This window comes from Oncorhynchus mykiss, chromosome 16 (assembly GCF_057628025.1).
Source record: "Oncorhynchus mykiss isolate SJ-2025 chromosome 16, ASM5762802v1, whole genome shotgun sequence".
Taxonomy (NCBI): domain Eukaryota; kingdom Metazoa; phylum Chordata; class Actinopteri; order Salmoniformes; family Salmonidae; genus Oncorhynchus; species Oncorhynchus mykiss.
Genome location: NC_143037.1, coordinates 76,455,001 through 76,475,000, shown reverse-complemented (window position 1 = coordinate 76,475,000; position 20,000 = coordinate 76,455,001). Strand labels below are relative to the sequence as shown.

The 20,000-nt window shown below is 43.5% G+C and overlaps 1 protein-coding gene across 3 annotated transcripts in view; it reads left to right on the top strand.

Moving 5' to 3' along the window:
- lama5 (laminin, alpha 5) overlaps window positions 1-20,000 on the top strand; it is a 280,241-nt gene that overhangs the window by 179,659 nt on the left and 80,582 nt on the right. For all 3 annotated transcript variants that reach the window (XM_036947797.2, XM_090204017.1, XM_090204018.1), the window contains exons 43-51: window positions 1-116; window positions 261-341; window positions 589-803; window positions 3,041-3,141; window positions 3,379-3,562; window positions 6,510-6,650; window positions 8,651-8,802; window positions 9,504-9,614; window positions 16,380-16,491. The exon at window positions 1-116 is cut by the window's left edge and continues 15 nt beyond it. In XM_036947797.2, coding sequence (XP_036803692.2) covers window positions 1-116; window positions 261-341; window positions 589-803; window positions 3,041-3,141; window positions 3,379-3,562; window positions 6,510-6,650; window positions 8,651-8,802; window positions 9,504-9,614; window positions 16,380-16,491 — 1,213 coding nt within the window. The remainder of the gene's footprint in view (window positions 117-260; window positions 342-588; window positions 804-3,040; window positions 3,142-3,378; window positions 3,563-6,509; window positions 6,651-8,650; window positions 8,803-9,503; window positions 9,615-16,379; window positions 16,492-20,000) is intronic.

Genomic DNA, 20,000 nt, shown 5'->3' with positions numbered 1-20,000 from the left:
AGGGCTGGAGACCACTGTGAAAAGTGTCAGGGTGGTTTCCTTGGTAACCACTCTCTGGATGGACAAGCCCAGTCCTGTGACACCTGCCCCTGTCCTCTACAAGTGGCCTCCAACAAGTCAGTAGCGTCTCCTTTTTCATTCCTCATTCCTCATTCATCCCCTTCATTTGCTCAGCTTTCACGTATTGTAGAAACTGTACGTTTGTTTTGTTTTCCTGACGACAACGTCCGACTTCAATGTAATGTCTCTCTCCTGTGTAGTTTTGCAGTGGGCTGTGTAGAGAAACCCAACAGGATGCTGTGTCTCTGTATGCCTGGCTACGCTGGGCCCCAGTGTGCAAGGTCAGTACTACATACAATGTTGATAAACGCCATATATCATACAGTTATGTTATTATGACATGGCTGTGATATGTGACGTGTTGCCGCGAGTCCCCAAATTAAACTGGAAGTGAAGAGAGCAGTTTTAGGAAGAAAAAGGCTGTTTTTTGTTTTTTATTGACTGAAATCATTTTTAAACTGTTACAAATACACTTTGTACCCATTTCTGTCTCGTCCTCCTTTTTCTCCTGTCTCCTCCCTCTCCCAGGTGTGCTCCCGGTTTCTACGGCAACCCCATGGTGATTGGCAGCACGTGCCAGCCCTGCCATTGCCATGACAACACGGACCCCAACATGCTGTTCAGCGACTGTGACGGGCTGACGGGCGAGTGTCACAGCTGCATGCACAACACTGCCGGGACGCACTGCGAAATCTGTGCCCCCGGTTTCCACGGTGACGCCGTCACTGCCAAGAACTGCACCAGTAAGACCAAAAGGCCTCTGATCTGACAACGCACCTCTCTCTCTCGCTCTCTCTCTCTCTCTCTCTCTCTCTCTCTCTCTCTCTGTCTCAGTCTCAGTCTCAGTCTCTCTCTCTCTCTCTCTCTTTCTCTCTCTGTCTCTGTCTCTGTCTCTGTCTCTGTCTCAGTCTCTCTCTCTCTCTCTCTCTCTCTCTCTCTCTCTCTCTCTGTCTCTCTGTCTCTCTGTCTCTCTCTCTCTCTCTCTCTCTCTGTCTCTCTCTCTCTCTGTCTCTCACTTTCTCTCTCTGTCTCTCTGTCTCTCTCTCTCTCTCTCTCTCTCTCTCTCTGTCTCTCTCTCTCTCTCTCTCTTGTCTCTCTCTCTCTCTCTCTCTCTCTCTCTCTCTCTCTCTCTGTCTCTCTCTCTCTCTCTAGCTCTCTTTCTCTCTCTCTCTCTCTCTCTCTCTCTCTCTCTCTCTCTCTCTAGCTCTCTCTCTCTCTCTCTCTCTAGCTCTCTCTCTCTCTCTCTCTCTCTGTCTCTCTCTCTGTCTCTCTCTCTCTCTCTCTCTCTCTCTGTCTCTCTCTCTCTCGCTCTATCTCTCTCTAGCGCTCTAGCTCTCTCTCTTTCTCTCTCTCTCTCTAGCTCTCTCTCTAGCACTCTAGCTCTCTAACTCTCTCTCTCTCTCTAGCTCTATCTCTCTCTAGCTCTCTAGCTCTCTCTCTCTCTCTTTCTCTCTCTCTAGCTCTCTCTATCTCTCTCGCTCTCTCTCTCTCTAGCTTTCTCTCTCTCTAGCTCTCTAGCTCTCTCTCTCTCTCACTAGCTCTCTAGCTCTCTAACTCTCTCTCTTCGCTCTCTCTCTCTCTAGCACTCTATCTCACTCTATCTCTCTCTAGCTCTCTAACTCTCTCTCTCGCTCTCTCTCTCTCTCTCTCTAGCACTCTATCTCTCTCTCTCTCTCTCTCTCTCTAGTTCTGTTTTCACAAGGTCTTAACCTCTTTTAACTTCTATAATAAATCTGGTTCTCTGTGAGAAATGTGTACTGTGTAGCTGTTGCAGTGTTTAGTGATTCCACATCTGTCTGTGCATGACTTCCTGTTGCTGAAGTTACAGTTTTTCTCAATTGCTAAAACACTAAAACCCATTGGCTGAACAAAGTTCTCAATTGCTAAAACACTAAAACCCATTGGCTGAACAAAGTTCTCAATTGCTAAAACACTAAAACCATTGGCTGAACAAAGTTCTCAGTTGCCTGGACTCATTTAGCTAATTATGCAGTCTGTTGTCAATACCTTAAACCCTTTCACATGATAAAACACAATTTGCAGATCTCACTTAGACTTTTCAGCAAAACTCTGAAACACATTCTCATTCTCAAAACACGTTCTGCACTCTAATGCACATGTCATCCATACTGGTAAACACAAGTGGCAACAATCAAATACAAATAGAGAAGACATGTCATTGATTGAACACAACCACTCAAAATGGATTTAACCTGTTTCAAATGATGCGACACAACCAATATAAGCCAGTTCAGAGAGCAAACAGGTTGTTGAAGGTGGGAAGGAGAACGTCTGAGAATGGATACTGTAGTGCAGTGCATTGTGGGCTGTATACTGTACAATGGATGAATTGTATGGCCCTGAACATTGTGCTTTCCATTTATTAACAGTACTGACTGCTCAATAGATTTTGACTGGTTGCAGGTTAATATCAACAAAGAACAAGAATGACAGTATCACAGAGACAAAGGACAAGTTTGTGAGATGCAGGGTACAGTACTGTAAACATAGGGGTACAAGGAGGAGGAAGAACAAAATTGCAAAGAGCAAAGCAGAGTAGTAATTTCTGATCAAATTTGAGCCACTATGATCGAACATGTTTTCGTTCATCAAAAGACAATGACGGAAAAATATGAATCTTTGTTTTAATAAAAAATGTACTTCTCCCTGAGAATTGTATGTTTTGAACAATGTGTTTTCTATTTTTCGGTGTATTGTTTACTGACTGCTTGAGAGTCTATATCATTTTGATCACTTTGTTTATGATTTGAGAGCAGTGTTTCATTTTGAACACAGGTAAAACTGTTTTGAGGCGAATGTTTCATTTTGCAAGAGGAGTCAGAGGTTATGTAAATAGTGCTTGAAGATGAGGGTTTGTGTTTAATGTTTTCAGGAAACGGAGCAAGGTTTCAGAAATTGTGTTTTATCAATTGAGAAAAAAAAACTGTAATACGTAATAACCTCTGTCTTATTTACCCAGGATGCAACTGCTCCCCATGTGGCACGGCATCATGTGACCCTCACACAGGACAGTGCCAGTGTAAACCTGGTGTGACCGGTCCCCACTGCAACTGTTGTGAGGTTTGTCCTCAGTTTATTTCCCTTATTCATATTCGTGTATATTATGACAATAATTCCTCTTAACTCATCTCGGGAACACAGAACCAAACAAATATTGGCAGAGACTAACTCATAACCAACGTATATAAACCTTAATACGTCATTGATCCTTGGTTGCTTGTCTCTGGCAAGCTTATTGTCATTGTTAGTTATGATATCCTCATTACCGAGCTGTGTCAATAACGTGTTGTGTTTCAGGACGGTGCGTTTGGCTATGAGTCGTGCTCCGGGTGTCGTCGGTGTGACTGTGACGCGGCCGCGGCGCTGGTCCAACCATGTGACCCCAGGAACGGTTCGTGTGCCTGCCAGCCAGGGGTCAATGGACCTAATTGTCGCCAGTGTGCCCCTGGGTACTGGGACTACAGTCCTGAGGGCTGCAAGAGTGAGTTATACCTCCTCCTCCTCCTACGTTCTTAGAAAAAAGGGTTCCAAAAGGGTTCTTCGGCGGTCCCCATAGGAGAACCGTTTTGGATTCTAGATAGAACTCTTTTTGGTTCCAGGTAGAACCCTCTGTGGAAATGGTTTTATTTTGAACCCAAAAGGGTATTACCTGGAACCAAAAGGGTTCTACCTGGAACCAAAAGGGTTCTACCTGGAACCCAAAAGGGTTCTTCAAAGGGTTCTCCTATGGGGACAGCTGAATAACCCTTTTAGGTTCTAGATCACGTTTTTCTCTAAGAGTATGAAAGTAGATATTTAAGCAATAAGGCACCTCGGGGGGGTTGGGGGGGGGGGGGGGGGGGCTAAGGGCTGTTCTTTCGCACAACACAACGCAAAGTGCCTGGATACAACCCTTAACCGTGGTATATTGTCCATATATCACACCCCCCCGAGATGCCTTATTGCTGTCATAAAATGGGTTACCAACGTAATTAGAGCAGTAAAAAATACATGTCTTGTCATACCCGTGGTATACGGTCTGATATACCACGGCTGTCATCCAATCAGCATTCAGGACTCGATCCACCCAGTTTATAATACAGAAGTATACACTGAGTGTACAAAACATTAAGAACACCTTCCTAATATTGAGTTGCACCCCCCTTTTTTGCCCTCAGAACAGCCTCAATTCGTCGGGGCGTGGGACTCTACAAGGTGTCGAAAGCATTCCACAGGAATGCTGGCCCTCGTTGACTCCAATGCTTCTCACAGCTGTGTCAACTTGGCTGGAAACTGTTGGAAACTGACGAATGTGAAAAACCAAGCAGTGTGGCAGTTCTTAACACACGTGAACCGGTGCGCCTGGTACCTACTACCACCGTTTAAAGGCATTTACATACAGTGCCTTGCGAAAGTATTCGGCCCCCTTGAACTTTGCGACCTTTTGCCACATTTCAGGCTTCAAACATAAAGATATAAAACTGTATTTTTTTGTGAAGAATCAACAACAAGTGGGACACAATAATGAAGTGGAACGACATTTATTGGATATTTAAAACTTTTTTAACAAATCAAAAACTGAAAAATTGGGCGTGCAAAATTATTCAGCCCCCTTAAGTTAATACTTTGTAGAGCCACCTTTTGCTGCGATTACAGCTGTAAGTCGCTTGGGGTATGTCTCTATCCGTTTTGCACATCGAGAGACTGAAATGTTTTCCCATTTCTCCTTGCAAAACAGCTCGAGCTCAGTGAGGTTGGATGGAGAGCATTTGTGAACAGCAGTTTTCAGTTCTTTCCACAGATTCTCGATTGGATTCAGGTCTGGACTTTGACTTGGCCATTCTAACACCTGGATATGTTCATTTTTGAACCATTCCATTGTAGATGTTGCTTTATGTTTTGGGTCATTGTCTTGTTGGAAGACAAATCTCTGTCCCAGTCTCAGGTCTTTTGCAGACTCCATCAGGTTTTCTTCCAGAATGGTCCTATATTTGGCTCCATCCATCTTCCCATCAATTTTAACCATCTTCCCTGTCCCTGCTGAAGAAAAGCAGGCCCAAACCATGATGCTGCCACCACCATGTTTGACAGTGGGGATGGTGTGTTCAGAGTGATGAGCTGTGTTGCTTTTACGCCAAACATAACGTTTTGCATTGTTGCCAAAAAGTTCAATTTTGGTTTCATCTGACCAGAGCACCTTCTTCCACATGTTTGGTGTGTCTCCCAGGTGGCTTGTGGCAAACTTTAAACAACACTTTTTATGGATATCTTTTAGAAATGGCTTTCTTCTTGCCACTCTTCCATAAAGGCCAGATTTGTGCAATATACGACTGATTGTTGTCCTATGGACAGAGTCTCCCACCTCAGCTGTAGATCTCTGCAGTTCATCCAGAGTGATCATGGGCCTCTTGGCTGCATCTCTGATCAGTCTTCTCCTTGTATGAGCTGAAAGTTTAGAGGGACGGCCAGGTCTTGGTAGATTTGCAGTGGTCTGATACTCCTTCCATTTCAATATTATCGCTTGCACAGTGCTCCTTGGGATGTTTAAAGCTTGGGAAATATTTTTGTATCCAAATCCGGCTTTAAACTTCTTCACAACAGTATCTCGGACCTGCCTGGTGTGTTCCTTGTTCTTCATGATGCTCTCTGCGCTTTTAACGGACCTCTGAGACTATCACAGTGCAGGTGCATTTATACGGAGACTTGATTACACACAGGTGGATTGTATTTATCATCATTAGTCATTTAGGTCAACATTGGATCATTCAGAGATCCTCACTGAACTTCTGGAGAGAGTTTGCTGCACTGAAAGTAAAGGTGCTGAATAATTTTGCACGCCCAATTTTTCAGTTTTTGATTTGTTAAAAAAGTTTGAAATATCCAATAAATGTCGTTCCACTTCATGATTGTGTCCCACTTGTTGTTGATTCTTCACAAAAAAATACAGTTTTATATCTTTATGTTTGAAGCCTGAAATGTGGCAAAAGGTCGCAAAGTTCAAGGGGGCCGAATACTTTCGCAAGGCACTGTATGTTGTCTTGTCCATTCACTCTCTGAATGGCACACATCCACAATCCACGTCTCAGCTGTCTCAAGACTTCAAAAATCATTCTTTAATCTGTCTCCTCCCCTTCATCTACATTGACTGAATTAGATTTAAAAAGGGTTATCAATAAGGGATCATAGCTTTCACCCGGTCAATCTATGTCATGGAAAGATGTTCCTAATGTTGAGTACATCGTATGAAACCAGGCGCACCAGGAATCGAACCCACAATCCTGCCGTTGCATTCGACATGCTCTACTAACTGAACCACGACAAGCTGGAGTATATGCAAGATGTGGACTGAGCTTGACACTGTGTGTGTGTGTGTGTGTGTGTGTGTGTGTGTGTGTGTGTGTGTGTGTGTGTGTGTGTGTGTGTGTGTGTGTGTCTTCCATTCTCTTCAGAGTGTGAGTGTAAGCATGGGCGCTGTGACCCTCGGACAGGGGAGTGTCGCTGTGGAGACGGCCTAACAGGCAAACAGTGTGACAGCTGTTCCCATAGATACAGTGTTCCTGTACAACACGGACATGACATGACCTGCCAACGTAAGTAATGTGTCTGTTAATGAATCCATATCTGCTTTTGGATTGGCATTGTTTTACTTTGATTTTATTTGAGAGGGGGAGAAGGAGATGGAGACAGGGAGAGGGGGAGAAGGAGATGGAGAGGGGGAGATGGACAGGGGGAGGGGGAGAAAGGAGAGGGAGACAGGGAGAGGGGGAGAAGGAGATGGAGACAGGGAGAGGGGGAGAAGGAGATGGAGACAGGGAGAGGGGGAGAAGGAGATGGAGAGGGGGAGATGGACAGGGGGAGGGGGAGAAAGGAGAGGGAGACAGGGAGAGGGGGAGAAGGAGATGGCGACAGGGAGAGATGGACAGGGGGAGGGAGAGATGGACAGGGGGAGGGAGAGATGGACAGGGGGAGAAAGGAGAGGGAGACAGGGAGAGGGGGAGATGGACAGGGGGAGAAAGGAGATGGAGACAGGGAGAGGGAGAGAAAGGAGAGGGAGACAGGGAGAGGGGGAGAAGGAGATGGAGACAGGGAGAGGGGGAGATGGACAGGGGGAGAAAGGAGATGGAGACAGGGAGAGGGAGAGAAAGGAGAGGGAGACAGGGAAAGGGGGAGAAGGAGATGGAGACAGGGAGAGATGGGGAGGGAGAGATGGACAGGGGGAGGGAGAGATGGACAGGGGGAGGGAGAGAAGGAGATGGAGAGGGGGAGAAGGAGATGGAGACAGGGAGAGGGGGAGAAGGAGATGGAGACAGGGAGAGGGGAGAAGGAGATGGAGACAGGGAGAGATGGACAGGGGGAGGGAGAGATGGACAGGGGGATGGGGAGAGACAGGACAGGGGGAGGGAGAGATGGACAGGGGGAGAGAGATGGACAGGGGGAGAGAGATGGACAGGGGGAGAGAGATGGACAGGGGGAGGGATAGATGGACAGGGGAGGGAGAGATTGACAGGGGGAGGGAGAGATTGACAGGGGAAGGGAGAGATGGACAGGGGGAGGGAGAGATGGACAGGGGGAGGTTGGGGGAAGGAGAAGCGAGAAAAGGGAGAGGGGGAAGAGGTAGAAGGGGAGAAGGAGAAAGAGAAGGAGAAAGAGAAGGAGAGAGTCAAGGAGAGAGGAGAAAGAGAACGAGAGAGGAGAAAGAGAAGGAGAGAGTCAAGGAGAGAGGAGAAAGAGAAGGAGAGAGTCAAGGAGAGAGGAGAAAGAGAAGGAGAGAGGAGAAAGAGAGAGGAGAAAGAGAACGAGAGAGGAGAAAGAGAAGGAGAGAGTCAAGGAGAGAGTCAAAGAGAGAGGAGAAAGAGAAGGAGAGAGTCAAAGAGAGAGGAGAAAGAGAACGAGAGAGGAGAAAGAGAAGGAGAGAGTCAAGGAGAGAGGAGAAAGAGAAGGAGAGAGTCAAAGAGAGAGGAGAAAGAGAACGAGAGAGGAGAAAGAGAAGGAGAGAGTCAAGGAGAGAGGAGAAAGAGAACGAGAGAGGAGAAAGAGAAGGAGAGAGTCAAGGAGAGAGGAGAAAGAGAACGAGAGAGGAGAAAGAGAAGGAGAGAGTCAAAGAGAGAGGAGAAAGAGAAGGAGAGAGTCAAAGAGAGAGGAGAAAGAGAACGAGAGAGGAGAAAGAGAAGGAGAGAGTCAAGGAGAGAGGAGAAAGAGAACGAGAGAGTCAAAGAGAGAGGAGAAAGAGAACGAGAGAGGAGAAAGAGAAGGAGAGAGTCAAGGAGAGAGGAGAAAGAGAACGAGAGAGTCAAAGAGAGAGGAGAAAGAGAACGAGAGAGGAGAAAGAGAACGAGAGAGTCAAGGAGAGAGGAGAAAGAGAACGAGAGAGTCAAAGAGAGAGGAGAAAGAGAACGAGAGAGGAGAAAGAGAAGGAGAGAGTCAAGGAGAGAGGAGAAAGAGAACGAGAGAGTCAAGGAGAGAGGAGAAAGAGAACGAGAGAGGAGAAAGAGAACGAGAGAGTCAAGGAGAAAGAGAAGGAGAGTGGCAAACCATAGCTTGGTTCTGTTCCAGTATTCTGATGAAGGTGACTAAATGTGTGTCCTTTCAGCTTGTGACAGCTGTGTAATTGTCCTGTTGGAGGATCTGGACAAAATTAACGACAACTTTGGCTCCGTGGCTCATCAGCTGATCAACCTGAACGCCTCCTCTATCACCTTGACTCAGCTAAACAACCTCAGCAGATCCATGGACAATATCTCTGTGAGTACACACACACACACACATTGTAATTACACACACACACACACACATGATATGTTTGTCTTTCTTGAACTGCATTGTGGGTTAAGGACTTGTAAGGAAGCATTTCACGGTAAGATCTACACTTGTTGTATTTCGGCCACATGTGACAAATACAAATATATATTTTTATTTTATTTTATATTTTTATATTTTTTCTCCCCAATTCCGTGGTTTCCAATTGTTAGTAATTACTATCTTGTCTCATCGCTACAACTCCCGTACGGGCTCGGGAGAGACGAAGGTTGAAAGCCATGCGTCCTCCGATACACAACCCAACCTAGCCGCACTGCTTCTTAACACAGCGCGCATCCAACCCGGAAGCCAGCCGCACCAATGTGTCGGAGGAAACACCGTGCACCTGGCAACCTTGGTTAGCGCGCACAGGAGTCGCTGGTGCGCGATGAGACAAGGACATCCCTACCAACCAAGCCCTCCCTAACCCGGACGACGCTAGGCCAATTGTGTGTCGCCCCATGGACCTCCCGGTCGCGGCCGGCTGAGACAGAGCCCGGGCTTGAACCCAGAGTCTCTGGTGGCAAAGCTAGCACTGCGATGCAAGGATCACTGCGCCACACGGGAGGCCATGACAAATACAATTTTATTTTATTTGAAAAACACTCGTTCAATATCTGTTGACTGAGATTGACTCTGTTTCCCAGAATGCCATAGAGAACTACAACAGTACTCTGGATGAGAGCCGGAACAGAGCGGACATGTTGGAGGGAGAGATCATGACCATCAACTCAGACATCCTCGGCCTGGAGGATAAGGTGATGAAGATCTGTGTCGAGCATCTCTCTGTCCACCCTTCTCTGTCATTATTTAATCAGTTATTCAGAGACAATGACCATCTCTGTCCACCCTTCTCTGTCATTATTTAATCAGTTATTCAGAGACAATGACCATCTCTGTCCACCCTTCTCTGTCATTATTTAATCAGTTATTCAGAGACAATGACCATCTCTGTCCACCCTTCTCTGTCATTATTTAATCAGTTATTCAGAGACAATGACCATCTCTGTCCACCCTTCTCTGTCATTATTTAATCAGTTATTCAGAGACAATGACCATCTCTGTCCACCCTTCTCTGTCATTATTTAATCAGTTATTCAGAGACAATGACCATCTCTGTCCACCCTTCTCTGTCATTATTTAATCAGTTATTCAGAGACAATGACCATCTCTGTCCACCCTTCTCTGTCATTATTTAATCAGTTATTCAGAGACAATGACCATCTCTGTCCACCCTTCTCTGTCATTTATTTAATCAGTTATTCAGAGTCGAGCATCTCTCTGTCCTTCTCTGTCATTTATTTAATCAGTTATTCAGAGACAATGACCATCTCTGTCCACCCTTCTCTGTCATTATTTAATCAGTTATTCCGAGACAATGACCATCTCTGTCCACCCTTCTCTGTCATTTATTTAATCAGTTATTCAGAGTCGAGCATCTCTCTGTCCTTCTCTGTCATTTATTTAATCAGTTATTCAGAGTCGAGCATCTCTCTGTCCTTCTCTGTCATTTATTTAATCAGTTATTCAGAGTCGAGCATCTCTCTGTCCGCCCCTTCTCTGTCATTATTTAATCAGTTATTCAGAGACAATGACCATCTCTGTCCACCCTTCTCTGTCATTTATTTAATCAGTTATTCAGAGACAATGACCGTCTCTGTCCACCCTTCTCTGTCATTTATTTAATCAGTTATTCAGAGTCGAGCATCTCTCTGTCCTTCTCTGTCATTTATTTAATCAGTTATTCAGAGTCGAGCATCTCTCTGTCCGCCCCTTCTCTGTCATTATTTAATCAGTTATTCAGAGACAATGACCATCTCTGTCCACCCTTCTCTGTCATTTATTTAATCAGTTATTCAGAGACAATGACCATCTCTGTCCACCCTTCTCTGTCATTATTTAATCAGTTATTCAGAGACAATGACCATCTCTGCCCGCCCCTTCTCTGTCATTATTTAATCAGTTATTCAGAGACAATGACCATCTCTGTCCACCCTTCTCTGTCATTTATTTAATCAGTTATTCAGAGACAATGACCATCTCTGTCCACCCTTCTCTGTCATTATTTAATCAGTTATTCAGAGACAATGACCATCTCTGTCCACCCTTCTCTGTCATTATTTAATCAGTTATTCAGAGACAATGACCGTCTCTGTCCACCCTTCTCTGTCATTTATTTAATCAGTTATTCAGAGACAATGACCGTCTCTGTCCACCCTTCTCTGTCATTATTTAATCAGTTATTCAGAGACAATGACCATCTCTGTCCACCCTTCTCTGTCATTTATTTAATCAGTTATTCAGAGTCGAGCATCTCTCTGTCCTTCTCTGTCATTTATTTAATCAGTTATTCAGAGACAATGACCATCTCTGTCCACCCTTCTCTGTCATTATTTAATCAGTTATTCCGAGACAATGACCATCTCTGTCCACCCTTCTCTGTCATTTATTTAATCAGTTATTCAGAGTCGAGCATCTCTCTGTCCTTCTCTGTCATTTATTTAATCAGTTATTCAGAGTCGAGCATCTCTCTGTCCTTCTCTGTCATTTATTTAATCAGTTATTCAGAGTCGAGCATCTCTCTGTCCGCCCCTTCTCTGTCATTATTTAATCAGTTATTCAGAGACAATGACCATCTCTGTCCACCCTTCTCTGTCATTTATTTAATCAGTTATTCAGAGACAATGACCGTCTCTGTCCACCCTTCTCTGTCATTTATTTAATCAGTTATTCAGAGTCGAGCATCTCTCTGTCCTTCTCTGTCATTTATTTAATCAGTTATTCAGAGTCGAGCATCTCTCTGTCCGCCCCTTCTCTGTCATTATTTAATCAGTTATTCAGAGACAATGACCATCTCTGTCCACCCTTCTCTGTCATTTATTTAATCAGTTATTCAGAGACAATGACCATCTCTGTCCACCCTTCTCTGTCATTATTTAATCAGTTATTCAGAGACAATGACCATCTCTGCCCGCCCCTTCTCTGTCATTATTTAATCAGTTATTCAGAGACAATGACCATCTCTGTCCACCCTTCTCTGTCATTTATTTAATCAGTTATTCAGAGTCGAGCATCTCTCTGTCCGCCCCTTCTCTGTCATTATTTAATCAGTTATTCAGAGACAATGACCATCTCTGTCCACCCTTCTCTGTCATTTATTTAATCAGTTATTCAGAGACAATGACCATCTCTGTCCACCCTTCTCTGTCATTATTTAATCAGTTATTCAGAGACAATGACCATCTCTGCCCGCCCCTTCTCTGTCATTATTTAATCAGTTATTCAGAGACAATGACCATCTCTGTCCACCCTTCTCTGTCATTTATTTAATCAGTTATTCAGAGACAATGACCATCTCTGTCCACCCTTCTCTGTCATTATTTAATCAGTTATTCAGAGACAATGACCATCTCTGTCCACCCTTCTCTGTCATTTATTTAATCAGTTATTCAGAGTCGAGCATCTCTCTGTCCTTCTCTGTCATTTATTTAATCAGTTATTCAGAGACAATGACCATCTCTGTCCACCCTTCTCTGTCATTATTTAATCAGTTATTCCGAGACAATGACCATCTCTGTCCACCCTTCTCTGTCATTTATTTAATCAGTTATTCAGAGTCGAGCATCTCTCTGTCCTTCTCTGTCATTTATTTAATCAGTTATTCAGAGTCGAGCATCTCTCTGTCCTTCTCTGTCATTTATTTAATCAGTTATTCAGAGTCGAGCATCTCTCTGTCCGCCCCTTCTCTGTCATTATTTAATCAGTTATTCAGAGACAATGACCATCTCTGTCCACCCTTCTCTGTCATTTATTTAATCAGTTATTCAGAGACAATGACCGTCTCTGTCCACCCTTCTCTGTCATTTATTTAATCAGTTATTCAGAGTCGAGCATCTCTCTGTCCTTCTCTGTCATTTATTTAATCAGTTATTCAGAGTCGAGCATCTCTCTGTCCGCCCCTTCTCTGTCATTATTTAATCAGTTATTCAGAGACAATGACCATCTCTGTCCACCCTTCTCTGTCATTTATTTAATCAGTTATTCAGAGACAATGACCATCTCTGTCCACCCTTCTCTGTCATTATTTAATCAGTTATTCAGAGACAATGACCATCTCTGCCCGCCCCTTCTCTGTCATTATTTAATCAGTTATTCAGAGACAATGACCATCTCTGTCCACCCTTCTCTGTCATTTATTTAATCAGTTATTCAGAGACAATGACCATCTCTGTCCACCCTTCTCTGTCATTATTTAATCAGTTATTCAGAGACAATGACCATCTCTGTCCACCCTTCTCTGTCATTATTTAATCAGTTATTCAGAGACAATGACCGTCTCTGTCCACCCTTCTCTGTCATTTATTTAATCAGTTATTCAGAGACAATGACCGTCTCTGTCCACCCTTCTCTGTCATTATTTAATCAGTTATTCCGAGACAATGACCATCTCTGTCCACCCTTCTCTGTCATTTATTTAATCAGTTATTCAGAGTCGAGCATCTCTCTGTCCTTCTCTGTCATTTATTTAATCAGTTATTCAGAGTCGAGCATCTCTCTGTCCTTCTCTGTCATTTATTTAATCAGTTATTCAGAGTCGAGCATCTCTCTGTCCGCCCCTTCTCTGTCATTATTTAATCAGTTATTCAGAGACAATGACCATCTCTGTCCACCCTTCTCTGTCATTTATTTAATCAGTTATTCAGAGACAATGACCGTCTCTGTCCACCCTTCTCTGTCATTTATTTAATCAGTTATTCAGAGTCGAGCATCTCTCTGTCCTTCTCTGTCATTTATTTAATCAGTTATTCAGAGTCGAGCATCTCTCTGTCCGCCCCTTCTCTGTCATTATTTAATCAGTTATTCAGAGACAATGACCATCTCTGTCCACCCTTCTCTGTCATTTATTTAATCAGTTATTCAGAGACAATGACCATCTCTGTCCACCCTTCTCTGTCATTATTTAATCAGTTATTCAGAGACAATGACCATCTCTGCCCGCCCCTTCTCTGTCATTATTTAATCAGTTATTCAGAGACAATGACCATCTCTGTCCACCCTTCTCTGTCATTTATTTAATCAGTTATTCAGAGACAATGACCATCTCTGTCCACCCTTCTCTGTCATTATTTAATCAGTTATTCAGAGACAATGACCATCTCTGTCCACCCTTCTCTGTCATTATTTAATCAGTTATTCAGAGACAATGACCGTCTCTGTCCACCCTTCTCTGTCATTTATTTAATCAGTTATTCAGAGTCGAGCATCTCTCTGTCCTTCTCTGTCATTTATTTAATCAGTTATTCAGAGTCGAGCATCTCTCTGTCCTTCTCTGTCATTTATTTAATCAGTTATTCCGAGACAATGACCATCTCTGTCCACCCTTCTCTGTCATTATTTAATCAGTTATTCCGAGACAATGACCATCTCTGTCCACCCTTCTCTGTCATTTATTTAATCAGTTATTCAGAGTCGAGCATCTCTCTGTCCTTCTCTGTCATTTATTTAATCAGTTATTCAGAGTCGAGCATCTCTCTGTCCTTCTCTGTCATTTATTTAATCAGTTATTCAGAGACAATGACCATCTCTGTCCACCCTTCTCTGTCATTATTTAATCAGTTATTCCGAGACAATGACCATCTCTGTCCACCCTTCTCTGTCATTTATTTAATCAGTTATTCAGAGTCGAGCATCTCTCTGTCCTTCTCTGTCATTTATTTAATCAGTTATTCAGAGTCGAGCATCTCTCTGTCCTTCTCTGTCATTCATTTAATCAGTTATTCAGAGTCGAGCATCTCTCTGTCCTTCTCTGTCATTTATTTAATCAGTTATTCAGAGTCGAGCATCTCTCTGTCCGCCCCTTCTCTGTCATTATTTAATCAGTTATTCAGAGACAATGACCATCTCTGTCCACCCTTCTCTGTCATTTATTTAATCAGTTATTCAGAGACAATGACCATCTCTGTCCACCCTTCTCTGTCATTATTTAATCAGTTATTCAGAGACAATGACCATCTCTGCCCGCCCCTTCTCTGTCATTATTTAATCAGTTATTCAGAGACAATGACCATCTCTGTCCACCCTTCTCTGTCATTTATTTAATCAGTTATTCAGAGACAATGACCATCTCTGTCCACCCTTCTCTGTCATTATTTAATCAGTTATTCAGAGACAATGACCATCTCTGTCCACCCTTCTCTGTCATTATTTAATCAGTTATTCAGAGACAATGACCGTCTCTGTCCACCCTTCTCTGTCATTTATTTAATCAGTTATTCAGAGTCGAGCATCTCTCTGTCCTTATCTGTCATTTATTTAATCAGTTATTCAGAGTCGAGCATCTCTCTGTCCTTCTCTGTCATTTATTTAATCAGTTATTCCGAGACAATGACCATCTCTGTCCACCCTTCTCTGTCATTATTTAATCAGTTATTCCGAGACAATGACCATCTCTGTCCACCCTTCTCTGTCATTTATTTAATCAGTTATTCAGAGTCGAGCATCTCTCTGTCCTTCTCTGTCATTTATTTAATCAGTTATTCAGAGTCGAGCATCTCTCTGTCCTTCTCTGTCATTTATTTAATCAGTTATTCAGAGTCGAGCATCTCTCTGTCCTTCTCTGTCATTTATTTAATCAGTTATTCAGAGACGAGCATCTCTCTGTCCGCCCCTTCTCTGTCATTATTTAATCAGTTATTCAGAGACAATGACCATCTCTGTCCACCCTTCTCTGTCATTTATTTAATCAGTTATTCAGAGACAATGACCATCTCTGTCCACCCTTCTCTGTCATTATTTAATCAGTTATTCAGAGACAATGACCATCTCTGCCCGCCCCTTCTCTGTCATTATTTAATCAGTTATTCAGAGACAATGACCATCTCTGTCCACCCTTCTCTGTCATTTATTTAATCAGTTATTCAGAGACAATGACCATCTCTGTCCACCCTTCTCTGTCATTATTTAATCAGTTATTCAGAGACAATGACCATCTCTGTCCACCCTTCTCTGTCATTATTTAATCAGTTATTCAGAGACAATGACCGTCTCTGTCCACCCTTCTCTGTCATTTATTTAATCAGTTATTCAGAGTCGAGCATCTCTCTGTCCTTCTCTGTCATTTATTTAATCAGTTATTCAGAGTCGAGCATCTCTCTGTCCTTCTCTGTCATTTATTTAATCAGTTATTCCGAGACAATGACCATCTCTGTCCACCCTTCTCTGTCATTTATTTAATCAGTTATTCAGAGTCGAGCATCTCTCTGTCCTTCTCTGTCATTATACGTTTTATTCTTCTCATTTTCCTTTTTAAAAACGTGCATTGTCCTTTCCTTTATTCACATAAATATTAATTATTTAAATTCATAACAGTTTCAAGTGTTCAAATACATACATATGTGTATCTACTTGTATCTCCATTACTCCAACATCAGCTTATTGGACTTTATGCAGTTGCGTATCCCAACAAGAATTGATGGTAAGAATGAATGACAGGTGTGCTGATGTAAATGTTGTCCTCCCGCCAGGTGGTGGCGGTAGCAGAAGAAGCAGACAGTCTGGGGAATAGCAGCAGCAACACCCATCAGAGAGCCCAGGACCTGCTGTCACACATGAAGAACATAGTAGGAGAGGTGGAAGGTAGCTGAGAAACCTTTATGGGGGAACCTTCAATCTGAGTCGATGTTTGTCAGTGAAGATTATTCGTTAAGAGGAGTTCATCCCTCATTTTGTTTGGATTCAAATACATCCATCAAAATACAAAACTCTGATTTTAAAGGTATGAGGACACCTGTCGTCTAACATCTCATTAAAAACCATTAATATGGAGTTGGTCCCCCCTTTGCTGCTATAACAACCTCCACTCTTCTGGGAAGACTTTCCACTAGATGTTGGAACATTGCTGCTATAACAGCCTCCACTCTTCTGGGAAGACTTTCCACTAGATGTTGGAACATTGCTGCTATAACAACCTCCACTCTTCTGGGAAGACTTTCCACTAGATGTTGGAACATTGCTGCTATAACAGCCTCCACTCTTCTGGGAAGACTTTCCACTAGATGTTGGAACATTGCTGCTATAACAGCCTCCACTCTTCTGGGAAGACTTTCCACTAGATGTAGGAACATTGCTGCTATAACAACCTCCACTCTTCTGGGAAGACTTTCCACTAGATGTTGGAACATTGCTGCTATAACAGCCTCCAGTCTTCTGGGAAGACTTTCCACTAGATGTTGGAACATTGCTGCTATAACAGCCTCCACTCTTCTGGGAAGGCTTTCCACTAGATGTAGGAACATTACTGCTATAACAGCCTCCACTCTTCTGGGAAAGCTTTCCACTAGATGTTGGAACATTGCTGCTATAACAGCCTCTACTGTTCTGGGAAGGCTTTCCACTAGATGTTGGAGCATTGCTGCTATAACATCCTCCAGTCTTCTGGGAAGACTTTCCTCTAGATGTTGGAACATTGCTGCTATAACAGCCTCCACTCTTCTGGGAAGGCTTTCCACTAGATGTAGGAACATTGCTGCTATAACAACCTCCACTCTTCTGGGAAGGCTTTCCACTAGATGTTGGAACATTGCTGCTATAACAGCCTCCACTCTTCTGGGAAGGCTTTCCACTAGATGTTGGAACATTGCTGCTATAACAGCCTCCACTCTTCTGGGAAGGCTTTCCACTAGATGTTGGAACATTGCTGCTATAACAGCCTCCACTCTTCTGGGAAGGCTTTCCACTAGATGTTGGAGCATTGCTGCTATAACATCCTCCACTCTTCTGGGAAGACTTTCCACTAGATGTTGGAACATTGCTGCTATAACATCCTCCACTCTTCTGGGAAGGCTTTCCACTAGATGTTGGAGCATTGCTGCTATAACATCCTCCACTCTTCTGGGAAGACTTTCCTCTAGATGTTGGAACATTGCTGCAGGGGGACTTGCTTCCATTCAGCCACAAGAGCATTAGTGAGGTCGGGCACTGATGTTGGGGGCGATTAGGCCTGGCTCACAGTCGGCGTTCCAATTCATCCCAAAGGTGTTCGATGGGGTTGAGGTCAGGGCTCTGTGCAGGCCACTCAAGTTCTTCCACACCCACCTGGACAAAACAATTCTGTATGGACCTCTCTTTGTGCACGGGGGCATTGTCATGCTGAAACAGGAAAGGGCCTTCCCCAAACTGTTTCCACAAAGTTGGAAGAACAGAATTGTCTAGAATATCATTGTATGCTGTAGCGTTAAGATTTCCCTTCACTGGAACTAAGGGGCCCGAACCATGAAAAACAGCCCCAGACCATTATTCCTCCTCCACCAAACTTTACAGTTGGCACTATGCATTTGGGCAAGTAGCGTTCTCCTGGAATCTGCCAAACCCAGATTCGTCAGTCAGGCAGCCAGATGCTGAAGCGTGATTCTTCACTCCAGATAACGCGTTTCCACTGCTCCAGAGTCCAATGGCGGCGAGCTTTACACCACTCCAGCCGACGCTTGGCATTGCGCATGGTGATATTAGGCTTGTATGTTGCTGCTCGGCCATGGCAACTCATTTCATGAAGCTCCAGACGAACAGTTCTTGTGCTGACGTTGCTTCCAGAGGCAGTTTGGAACTCGGTAGTGAGTGTTGCAACCAAGGACAGACAAATTCTACACGCTACGCACTTCAGTATTTGGTGGTCCCGTTCTGTGAGCTTGTGTGGCCTACCACTTCCCAGCTGTGCCGTTGTTGCTCCTAGATGTTTCTACTTTACAATAACAGCACTTACAGTTGACATGGGTAGCTCTGGCTGGACAGAAATGTGATGAACTGACTTGCCACATTGAAAGTCACTGAGCACTTCAGTAAGGTCATGCCACTGCCAATGTTTGTCTGTGGAGATTAGTGTGTGCTTGATTTTATACACCTGTCAGCCGCAGGGGTGGCTGAAATAGCCAAATCCACACACTTTTTTACAGTGCCTTCTGAAAGTATTCAGACCCCTTGACTAACATTTTGTTACATTACAGCACCACAATGACATCACAATACCTCATAATGACATCACAATACTCCATAATGACATCACAATACCCCATAATGACATCACAATACCCCATAATGACATCACAACACCTCATAATGACATCACAATACCCCATAATGACATCACAATACCCCATAATGACATCACAACACCCCATAATGACATCACAATACCCCATAATGACATCACAACACCCCATAATGACATCACAATACCCCATAATGACATCACAATACCCCATAATGACATCACAACACCCCATAATGACATCACAATACCCCATAATGACATCACAACACCCCATAATGACATCACAATACCCCATAATGACATCACAATACCCCATAATGACATCACAACACCCCATAATGACATCACAATACCCCATAATGACATCACAACACCCCATAATGACATCACAATACCCCATAATGACATCACAATACCCCATAATGACATCACAACACCCCATAATGACATCACAATACCCCATAATGACATCACAATACCCCCACAATGACATCACAATACCCCATAATGACGTCACAATACCCCATAATGACATCATAATACCCCATAATGACATCACAATACCCCATAATGACATCACAATACCCCATAATGACATCACAACACTCCATAATGACATCACAATACCCCATAATGACATCCCAATACCCCATAATGACATCACAATACCCCATAATGACATCACAATACCCCATAATGACATCACAACACCCCATAATGACATCACAATACCCCATAATGACATCACAATACCCCCACAATGACATCACAATACCCCATAATGGCGTCACAATACCCCATAATGACATCATAATACCCCATAATGACGTCCCAATACCCCATAATGACATCATAATACCCCATAATGACATCACAATACCCCATAATGACGTCACAATACCCCATAATGACATCATAATACCCCATAATGACATCACAATACCCCATAGTGACATCACAATACCCCATAATGACATCACAATACCCCATAGTGACATCACAATACCCCATAATGACAAACCGACAACAGGTTTTTAGAACTTCATGCAAATGTATAAAAAAAATAAGTATTCAGACACTTTGCTATGAAACTCTAAAT